At 32.2% G+C, this 12,127-nt stretch overlaps 1 protein-coding gene across 1 annotated transcript; it reads right to left on the bottom strand.

Moving 5' to 3' along the window:
* Nucleotides 1-1,069: 1,069 nt before the first annotated feature.
* On the bottom strand, nt 1,070-3,402 carry LOC116025202 (DELLA protein GAI1-like). Its single transcript, XM_031266344.1, has one exon. The coding sequence runs from the start codon at nt 3,148-3,150 to the stop codon at nt 1,405-1,407; it is 1,746 nt and encodes a 581-aa protein (XP_031122204.1). The 5' UTR covers nt 3,151-3,402; the 3' UTR covers nt 1,070-1,404.
* Between the last annotated feature and the right edge of the window lie 8,725 nt (nt 3,403-12,127).

The following is a 12,127-nucleotide window of genomic DNA, read 5'->3' as shown; positions in this document are numbered from 1 at the left end:
AAATTTGATATAAGAATTAATCATGATTTTGTTTTGTATTTATATTTTCAAATTTATCTTTCAATAATAAGTTTATTATCACATTTTAAGATAATTTCATATTTAATCGATCACTATTCAATTCATTTACTCTTTGTAAAATATTAGAGTTGTCTGGCATTTCGATCATAGTTTAACTGGTTAACTAAATCAAAATAGGTAGATGGATTTGTTGTGTTAACAATCACAACATACATGGTTTAATTCCGGTCAAGGACAACAAAATAAATAAATAAATAAAAGGTATGGAATGACATTGTTGACATGTGGGCCAGTTAAAACACATCTTGCCAGTTACCGAGGTCTTATTCAATACGAATCTATCAAATTTCATAAAGATAGAGAAAAAATTGATTTCTTGTCAACACCATCTCATCTCGATCAAACTCATAATTTTAATAGTGTAATTTATTTTTCGTATAGTTTACAAACTGTTATACATAAACATAGTTTACATAGTACACACCATTAAATAATCGCTACGAATTTCCCTTATCATCCAAAATTTTCTATGTTACCGCCTCCTCCTCCCCCTCCCCATCCCCAAAAGAAAAGAAAAATACAATATATGCAGCCGCCCAAGATGTTCACACACAAAAAAAAATGCTGAAAACAAAAGAAAAAGAACAAGTTGTAGTTTTCTGACATTTTCTTTCAATCGTAGGGATGGATGAACAAACCCGTCTGGCTTCTGTACCTCAAAAGGTTATGGCTAAAATTCACTTCCAAATCACACTTCTTCTTTTCCACATAAAATAAAAAGCACAATAATAAATAATTTTAATTTTAATTCTTGATTGAAATTGTATTTTCAAATTAAGCTCTGAACTAATAATTAATTCATGGCAAGTAACGTGTAACTCCGTTCACATGTTCTAATAGAGTCAATAGTATTTTTTATGTTAATAATTAAATTATAATTTAATATTCCTTACCGTAGAGGGTTAAAATGGTAATTTCACGTAAGGATAAACATTAAAATAAAATATCCAAGGTAGGTTTGGGTCCTATACATCGTACCCAGAAATCGAATCAATAAAAGTTATGCCCCCAACTCCACCTGCTTTTAGAGTTTTAGGTTACATATAACAATATATAATAAAATATAATATAATACGATAAATACACATTGACCAATTTCCAGATTCACCCTTCAAATTCTTAAAATTACAGCATCATAATCCATTCACAAAATATAAATACAGTAAAATTCCAAACTAACTTCGGTAAAAAACAGAATTGCTGGCCGGCGAGCCGGCGAACCGGCGAACCGGTGAACCGGTGAGTCTCCATCCATCCTGTCAAACCGGGCTCACAAAACCGATATTCTGAACCGCCAATAGCCCCATGATCTGACTCGGTGAGTTAACTGGTGAGTTTCCAGGCCGAGGTGGCAATGAGTGGCCTCGTGTGCCAACCCAGCGTCAACCCGCCGTCGTTCTCCTCCACTCTGTACCCATCGCCGCCGGCGAACAGGGCCAACAGCATACTAGCTTGCTTGTAGGCGTTAGAGCCCAAGTGAACCGGGGAGAATCCGGCCGACCTGAACCGGGTTCGCCACTGAGCCAGCGTCTCGTGGCGCTCGACCCGGTCCACGCCCTCGCAGGCCACCACGTTGCAGATCTGCCGCCCCAAGTACACCTCCGACATGACCTTATCTTGGTCGCAGACGGTGCCGCCTTCGCTGGCGGCGCAGCCCTCGAGCGAGTCGAAGAGGGTGGAGTAGTAGTGTAGAGACTCGGTGAACCGGTCCATGAAAACCGGACCGTTGTGATTCGCTTCCTGCTCGACCACCGTCACGATCTCCGGCTTCATGTCCTTGATAACGGATAGAACCTTCTCGATGGCGGCGGGGCGGGCGAGGAGCTGATGGAGCTCGAAGATGGAGTTAACGGCCACCGTCTCCCCGTCCTGGATATTGAACATCGAAGCGTCGAGATCCGCTAAGGAGTTCGCCACAAAGCCTCGGAACTCGAATTCGACATTGATAGTTTCCGCGAGTTGAGCTAATTTCCAGCCGACTTCCTGTAAATGATCCGTGTTATCGTTGGACGGCGGGCCGATTCCGGTTAATCGGAAGCTAGGAGGGCCGCCGGGGCGTAGGGCGAGAGCCTGGAGGAGAGCCGGCCATTGCATCCCTTGTTTCATGGAGAAATCGATGACGTGGACGCGGTTTTTGTTAGCGAAGGCTTCGAGGATGGCTTGATTGGCGGTGAAATGGGCGAATTTGAGGTAGGGACAGGACTCGTAGAAGTGCATTTGGAGGAGGTCGGAGAAGGCGGAGTCGTTGAGGTTGGAAGGGTAGAGACGGTAAATTCTCCGAGCTAGGGCTTCGGCGAAGTAGGTAGCGACCTTTCGCATGGCTCCGGCTTGAGAAACGGCGAGGAAACCGATTTGTTTCACCAAAGCCTCCGCCAATTTCATGTTCTCCTTCTGAATCGCCTCCGCGCAGGCCATCAAGGTGTGGACGAGACGGACGCCGTTTTCCTGCGAGTCAACCAGGACCACTGAGCGAGTTGACTCGGAGGAAGGAGAGATTGACTCGCTAGGACTTCCCCAGGCGGCAGCGGCGCCGAGCTGCATGTTGGAGGAGGTGGAGGAAGTGGTGGAAGCCGTCCTGAATCGCTTGCTCGGAGGCTGAGGATAGGCGGCTTTGCCTGGAATCGCGGTGAGATCTGAATCGAAAGAGGAATCGTCGAAGATCTGAGTGGGGAGACTGGTGATAGCGGAGGATTCGGTTTGGGATAAAAACGGGTCGCCCGGGTTCAGCTCGGAAATCATGGAGTCCACCCAGGTGGAGAGATCTGAGGGGTTGTAATGAACCGTTTCCGACGCGAAATTCGAGAGGTCATCTCCCTGAACGCTCCCCATCACTTCCTCTAACTGCTCAAGCTTCTGAGCCACCTCCGCCATGTCCGACGACTTCACCTTATACCCTAAAACCGCCAAAAGCTCATCCATTCCCGCGTCCTGCTCACTCTCCTCCCACACCTTCTTCCCCTTCGACACCCCGCTGCTACTCCCACTACCGCCGCCGCCGCCGCCGCCGCCGCTTGCGGCGGCGCCGGCAAAAGAACCCTGAACACTGCGATTGAAATTACCTCTTTTCATTTTTTCTTGGAGTTTCAGAAACGAAGATTAGGTTTTCTTTGAATCTATTGGTTTCTTTTTCAGCGAGAGAGAAGGAGTTTATGCATATTAAAGTTATTACTACATGCTATTCCGATTGGGCACTACGAATACAGGCAGTACGGAGAGGAAGAGAGAGAGAGAGAGAGGAGAGAGAGAGGAGAGAGAGAGGGTCGTGAAGGTGGGCACAGGGAACGAAGTTCTGAAGCTTACAGCTACAGAAAGAACAGCTCAACCTGATCAGAATAAGATGCAAATTTTATGCAGTCCCTCATCTCTGTCCCCGCTTCATTTTCTTTTTCTTTTTCAATTTTTTGAATTTACCAGTATTTTTATTTTTTTACCGTCCAATAATTTCTCTGCAAAGTTTTTTAAATGAAAATTACACCCTTAGTCCCTTTACGATATAATAATATTTTCCTCTTTTAATTATTTCTTTTATAGTGCCTATATCTTGGACCTATGAATAAATATAATCACGGTTCGAATCGAATCAGAATTGTATGGACAGTTCAAGTTTCGATTCTGGTTCGGAGTCGTATAAAATAAATAAATAAAATTTAACTATTATTTGTACACTTCTGTGCATGAGATGTCTTTACTATCACTGATTAGTCAAGGCCACGAATGACTTTTTAAGTTTCCTATAGATTCAAACCCCTACACTATTGTCGAAGCAACACTAAACATTTTTTTGGTCACTTAATTATTAATCATTATATAATTTTAATTTTATTTTCAATTTCATTATTATAACACATAATTGTTTATCATGTATTAAAGCTAGATTCTCGATGTGTAAATATAATTGATTTTAGTTCTTAATTTTTTTTAAAACTTATATCATTTTCCATTTCAAAAAATTAAGGGACTAAATTGATTATATTTATACTTTGAGCAATTTAATTTACAAAACGATATAAGTAAAAAGTACGCACGGTGTAAACCCTCATGTGTAGTAGGAATTTTTAATCTTTAATCTCACTGTTCATTGACAGAAAACAAAGAAATTAACAAACGACTAAAACTACAATTGTTATAATAGTCAAATATTGTTTTAAGAAAATATTGTAAATTTTATTATCTTTAATTAGAAATTAATAAAATTATGTTGGGTCACTCTCGAGAAATACATTATGACGTAAGGTGCATAAAATTAATCTTACATGAAAAAATAAAAGTTCTTTTACTATTAGTACGGTTTTATATACCCGGGGTAATTATTACTTAATGGTGATATTGATCAATTCACGAATAATTAATAAATACGGAGTATAAAATAACTTTGGCACATAATATATGTTACATAATTTGATAAAAAATTAGAAAAATAACAGCTTTGGTATCTTAATTGTAACTGTGGTGTAGATTTAGTGTCTTAATTATTCATAACGCATGTAATTTTAGCCCATCAATTATTATCAAAGTAATGAATTTATTGTCTGGTTCATTTTCTTTAAAATGAAAATATTATGTATTATAAAATAATTACAATAATATTAATAATTAGATCCTTGAAATGTAATCAAAATGATCGATTTTGTCCCCAATAATTGATAGACTATATGTACATACCAAATAACTCACAAATTCAGGCTCCATTTTGAAACATATAAAATATGTTTTGGGAAATGATTTCTCAAAAATGAATCTTTTTTTTTTAAAACTATTTTCATTTTATGTTGTTTTCTTGAAAGTTATCAAATGACATTTTTTTAGTTTGGTTAAAAGCTATAAAACTATATTTCGTTCTATTTGATTCATATTTTAAAACATGAATATAAATCTATTACAAAATTATTTCTTATAAAATATTACTTATTTTAAAGATGGTAATAGTTATTATTTATATTAAAATAAAATTATACCATGAAATTTGTGGTAGTTATAAATATTAATTATAATTATAATAAAACGATGTAAATATATAATTGTTGACTTGTAACTTATTATAATAAAAATAAAAACATCAATCGATAAATATAATAATTTTAAACTAAAGAAATTGAAAAAAAAAAATATTATTCATTTGAATATGGACTAGACCGTACCAAGATTTGTACTGTTTGATTTAGCATGACCAAATTCATATTTAATCATATATTTATAAATGTAATGATTATGAATTAAAGAAATTAAATAACAAAAATTATTTTTTTGGATTGTGGCCAAGTCAAGATTTTTATTATTTTGTTTAGTCTAGCCAATTTATATTTTAATCAGTAATTCATAAAATTCTAAAATAAATAAATTAAAAAACGTATTTTTAATATTTAGGTTATGGGTCGAGTCAAGCCAAGATTTGTATTGTTTAGCCCAACTCGATCATACTCATATTTTAACCAGACTAGCTCAACTAATTTAAATAATAACTAGATAGACGGTGGGTCAATCTGCCCATATGAATCCACTCAAAGGGAGAGGAAAAGAGAAAACTAAGCGTGACAAAATAATCTCGAAAATGTATTCCAATTAAAAAAGTAATAAGACATTTTCCGCCAAAATAGATCATTTTTACTTTGACTGGAATGAATATTTCCTTGTCATAAGAACTCTTTTTTACTTGGTGTGAACAAACAAGGTGTAATATATATTCAAACAGAAGAATCAAAACATTCTATGTGCATGAAACATGCTTTAATTATCAACATTTGGAGGAAAAAAAAGTGTTACTTCATTTAAAGTAAAATTCATGGTCAAATTGAATATAGTGTTATGCACCAATGCTTGATAAATTTTGCATTAAAATAATTGTGTAGATCCATATCCATGCATTTGTTCCATTATTGAGGTACCAAATGTTTTTGTTTTCTTTATTCTTTTTATTTGCTAGCAATTGATTGGATAGTAAAATGGTATTTACTTGTATCAACTTATTTTTGCAACCCTTTTATGTTTTCATATGCGATTTATTACGCGTTTCATTATCCGTCCATATTAATTAACTATTTGTAAATTATTTTACTTCATTTAAATTAATCACATAATATAACATAAAAGTTCAAGGTGAAATTTTCTACTTTTTGAAAAAATAAAAAATTATTTTAAAAAATAGAAAATACATTTATTTATACATTTCTTCAATTTGAAACAAATAACAGATAATAAAAAAAATTTAAAAAAAAACAAAACAAAAATTGAAAAATAACATAAAATTTAAGCAACGCATATCCTTAAGGCCTTAAACAAATTTAGATTAATGGCAAATTACTCAAAGTGGTATTTAGGCATTTAGCGTACGAAAAGCTGACTCCCATAACTTTATCTAACTTTATACGGATTACTTTTGTTTTCTTTTTCTTTTATTTTAAGTTTTATTATTTAATGAATTTTTTAAATACGGTCATCGTTATAATAAAACTACTTCAAATTCGATATATATTGTTCCTACAAAATATTACTTTTACTCGAAAAAAAGTTTAATTAATTTTTTTTTAAACTTGGTACGCCATTTTCAAGTGCATTACCATAAAATGAAAATTAAATTTTATGTTTTTAAAAATTAATTTCATTTATAGTTATTTAATTGTTTTGTTATTTTTATATTTAATATCGGTTATTGATTTTCCCAACTTAAATCAAGTATCAAGTTTTTATTTTTGTGTTTTTACTTGTGTAATAATGAATATATTGTGGTATATATGTAAATACCAAAGAATTCACTGCATTGATTAATAATAGAGTTTCCATTTTTAGTAACCTACTAATAAAACTTTGCAGCAACATTAGGCTTTCTATTAATAACAAGTGTACTAGAGGAATTAGTTGAGATTTTGAGAGTGCAAATTATTTCATTAACGAAATTGGTTCACATTTTTTTGTTTTGTTTTGTTTTTTGTTTTTGTTTTTGTTTTTCGATATGTTTTATACAAAGTGCAAATTTTGGGAGGACATTTCGATATGTTTTATACAAAGTGTGTTGACCTGCTATATTTTAATTTTATTTTTTTGAGTAAGTCCCTAACTGAAGACCAAAATACCATTGTATTAACTGCATTTAAACAATTCGTAAATCATTACCTATAAATCTGCTAGGATTAAAAATATAATTAACTCAATATAAAATAACATAAAATAAAGCGATTTGTAGTTACCTTAGCTTGTCCATTAATCTAATCATGTAGTAATTATTTTATTTTATAGTTGAATTTTATTAATGTGATCTCGATCTCAACTGCATCATTGTCTCTCTTTAGGAATGCAAATCTACACAAGTGGGTATAAACATTTAAGTAATTTTTAATTAATCACTCCCTCATTTATCTTTAATCATCTCTTTCCTAAAATAACTCTCCAATTTTCATCCTCAAATCTCAACATAATCTTACTTTAACTACAAATATTCTAAACTTTAATGGCAGCTTTTAGGATATATTTTACTATAGTATCAATTTGCCATTAGAAAAAAAAAAGAATAATTTTATTTCCCCTCCCGATTTTATCTCATAATGTTCATCTCTTCTTGACGTAGCAATAAAATACTTTTATTGTTTTGTGGTTTTCCCTCCTGTGTGATTTGTGAGCTATAATACAAGAACAAGTTTTACGTACACTATTGAGTAGTGGCTGTAAATTTTCCTCGTCACTAAATTTTTTTTTTTTATTCATTGGCTACCATGACCAAATCTATCTAATGTTAAAAAGGAAATATATTTATTAAACACATATACATGAGATTAATTAAATATTGTCACTGAAATGAATAAATCGTTACTTAAAAAAAAATAGGGCAGCATTTTTTTTTGCATCATAAGTAATGACCAAAAAGGCAAAAACCATTCACTTTTGTCATTTTTAAAACGAAAATGTGCAGGAAAAAGTATGGTACAATTTTTTATATATATATTCTAAAATATATTTCCTACAAATTTTGAAACAAATAATATTTGATGTATATATATTTTAACTATTTTATTTATAAATTTAAAATTTAAAATAATAAAAAGTATATAAAGTTTAAAAAAAAACGTAAATTAACTATGAAAACAGTAAATATGACTATTACGTAAATCAAAGTAAATATGACAATTACGGTGTAATTTTTGGGGAAGAGTTCAATATTTTAAAGGGAAAATAAAAATAATAAAAATATAAAAAGGGAAACACGTGATGGGGGGCCATTGCGACAATGAGTATAAGTTTTTTTTTTTTTTTAAGACAAAAAAAATGATGTTTGATTCCTCTACAAGACATAAAAAATAATTTCAGTGAATCGAGGTCACATGTGAATGCTGGTATTTCAGCCAATATAACAATTATAATACATTACAACTTGTACTTTCTTTCTCAAAAAAAAAAAAAAAAAAAAAACCTCACAGTTACTATACTAATGTATGCACTAGATAAATTAGTTTATGTATAATAGTTCAAAAATCACATACGAAAGATAAATCGTACTAGGGCTCGATTGTGAGAGCGTTAACAAGAATCGAAGTTATTACCTTCAAGTACAAAAATCATATTTTACTCACTTAACTATATCTTTCGGTTCATTATAACTTGTGCTCAAATTATATTGAGACTGACTTTTTTTTTAGTATTATTATAACATACCTAATTTCTTTAGGCTTAAGTGACGCTACCCAAGTCATATGCTTATCTTTTCATCAAAATTCCTAAAAGTCTTATTCCACTTCATCAACAACACAATGGATGGATATCCTTCCTTTAACAAATTGTAGTTGCTTTTTTATAAAGTTTTGTCCTGAAACTATTATATTACTATTGATAGTGTTGATTACATCACTCTAATGAGTTATAACAACGATTTACGTGGAACTTGTAACATGTAAAATTATGGAAAAGAAGATACTAAGTCGATATGAATAAAATCGAACATTTAACTAAACTTATGTGCTAACTTCTTGGTCAACTAGTCAGATATAATCAAGTTGATTCGATATCTACATGTGCTTAATTGACGACCTCAAAACTCTTAACGGACAAAATCAATCACTTATCAAAAGCAGGGCCCTACCCTAGCTACCAACTACTGCTCTTACTGCCTTAGGACATTAGGTTGTGATCTGAAATCTCGATCAAGTAATAACCCCAAACAATTACATTTGATATTTACGTTAAAGCTCACCACATAATTGATGCCATAGTTTCTTAACCAGTTTGCTCAAACTAACTACATTGTAACAGAGTCAGTAGAGCTAAAAAAAAAAAAAACAGCTCCATTAATATTCCTCATAATGTCATGTACGATAACCTTAAATGTCTTTTGTCGTGAAGTCTATCTATCAAATTTTTTTGTTGTGCATTTTATTCTTTACATTGTATTTATTATAAGTAATGTTTCAATATTATTGAGGATCAACATAGTTAAATTTTGGTCTGAATTTAAAAATACATTTTGATTTTTTTTAAGAGAATATGAAACAGTTTTTAATGTAAAAAAGAGAAATATTCTTTACAGAAGCAAGAAACTCTGCAGGATTCATATCGATATTATTAATTAACCCAATTTAAAGTATAATTAAATTAGGGTAAATCCTCTTCTTAGTTGTCCCAGCAGCTTGGAGCCACGTGTACGAAAAAAGTTTTGTCAGAAATCAGAATCTGGCAGTAAAAAGTCCACGTGACAGGGTAGTAACAACAGTAAATTTAAAAAAAAATTATTGAATAAGTACTATTGAAAAATTTAACATAGACCCTTTGAATTTAAGTCAATCACTTTTAGACCCACAGTTTTTCGAAATTTACAACAGAGGTCCTTAACGTTAAATTTGACTTCACTTTACAGCTCAGTAAAATTTCAAAGGTTATAGAATCTTCCTTGCTTACCCACGTCTCGAACTATAACCATTGGTTACAATAATTGTAAATTTTTTATATCAAATAAATTATATATTAATTATTTTATTGATTAATTGTATAAAATTATAAGATACAATTAAAAAGACTAAACGCTTATATATGTATGTGTTGGTGCTATGATATATGATCTAATAAGATTAAATGTACAGACATAAATAAAATAGCCCTACTTAAAGATAACAAATTATATTGTGAAACTCGTGATCTATCTTGTAAGATAGATTCTTATTTAAAAAATAAATTTACAATATTTTAAAAACGAATTTATGTATAAAAATAATGAACCCGCAACAAAGTTCATGGACATATACAAATTTATGTTGTTTACTAAAAATGAATCTATAGTACACAAAAAATGAATTCGCAAGATTCAAGATATATCTTGCAAGATGAGCTTGAGTCCAAGAAATAATGATTCACAAATTATATTGTGAACCAGACCTTGCATTGTTGACTATGGTCCAAAACGACACCATTTTGTTTAAATTCGTGTGGTATTTTTCTTTATTTTTATTCTGTTTGATCAGCACTCACCCTTGCAACATGTACATAATCTGTTAATTTTATGTACATAAATTTATATCTGTAAATATATAATCTGTTAACTATAAATATATCGTGTCAAATAATTACCCCGTATAATTCTATTCTAAATTCATAATATGTGAATTGTAAGTAAATAAACTTAAAACTAGAGATTCATAAATTGAGTATGACAATAACTTATGAAATTCAAGTATTGAGTTTATGACATTGTAATATTGTAGTTTGTATTTAAATGTAATTTTGAATTACTTTTGACATGTAATTATAATTATAGTATAAATTTAAAAGTTATTTGATTAAAAATTAGCAATTTTTTTAGTATGAAGTATTGGTTTTATAAACTTGCAGTTCATTAGTACATTATAATGTCTGTGATTAACAAATTATATATGCACAATACCAAAATTATTTTGATTATGTAAAAGAAGTAGTGCCACTAAAGACACTATTTATAAAAATTACAAAAAAACTTATATAATTTTGGATAAAAGTAATATTATAAGATAAAACTATGGACCACGATATAACAACGGATAACGATTGCTTATTAGGGACATTTGTGTTCAAGTAGTTACGTAACTAGTATAGTGCAAATTGTGGTACAAATATGAAAAGGTGGATAGGAGTAGCAACTAAGTTGGATTGTACCATTAGTATTTGATAACGACCTTACTTTTCTCTCACTAGACATGGTTAAGCAACAGTTGTACCATATATGTAAAAATGGATGGTTTCAGCGATCAAAGCCATCTACATTGTTATTCTACCATTATATAATCTTACTTAACGTTTAATTTGTAAATCCAATAGCTTCAATTCTTTGTCCAAAACTGCAAAATCCCTTGTCCTAAGGGTTCTTACATTTTGTTCAGGCCAAATGGTGAAGTGAAAAATACTTAGGTCAAAATATTGGTGTTTGGTGTTCATAAAAAATGCACCATATTGAATGCAATTTTCACATTGCAATTCTCTAGTCTCGATTATACGTCATTATCTATAATCTATTCCATAAATACCAATTGAATTTACCAAAAAAATGTCCAAGATGGGGGTGCCTCCCAGAGCGAGCGGGGATTAGTCAGGTGGACCTGTACTATTAAACGGACGGAGAAAGACCCGGAATGCTTCGTGAGTTTACCCCAAAAATTGCCCAGGATGGGGGTGCCTCCCAGGGAGAGCTAGAATTAGTCGGGTGGACCCGGAAGGCCGAAACACCTCGTGAATTTACCATAAAAAATGCTCATGATGGACTCGGTATGCGCCCACTAATCCCCTCCCAGGATGGATTGGACATGTAACTGTTGTAAGTCAAACACACTTAACCACACTAATCTCCCTCCCAGGATTGGACCTGTAAGTCAAGCAGAGTTCTATTGGTATCTAGCTGTCATATCCTACTTAAAATCAATTGGTGATAAGTGGGTGGACATTAACCATCTAACCACATCCCTCTATAGTAAATCACAGTGCCACGTCCCGAATCAAGTAGGGGCTAAACTTGACCAACCCGATCAAAGCCTAACAAGACCCTATATGGCCAAGAATATATTTGAAATATTTACTTGCCATGTTTTCTTTTATTTGGCCTAGC

The sequence above is a fragment of the Ipomoea triloba genome, chromosome 7 (genome assembly GCF_003576645.1).
Source record: "Ipomoea triloba cultivar NCNSP0323 chromosome 7, ASM357664v1".
Classification (NCBI taxonomy): domain Eukaryota; kingdom Viridiplantae; phylum Streptophyta; class Magnoliopsida; order Solanales; family Convolvulaceae; genus Ipomoea; species Ipomoea triloba.
This window is presented reverse-complemented; position numbering and strand designations above follow the sequence as displayed.

What these genes read in the sequence shown, in the direction of transcription:
- LOC116025202 (XM_031266344.1), bottom strand. Translation starts at nt 3,150, where the DNA reads ATGAAAAGAGGTAATTTCAATCGCAGTGTTCAGGGTTCTTTTGCCGGC.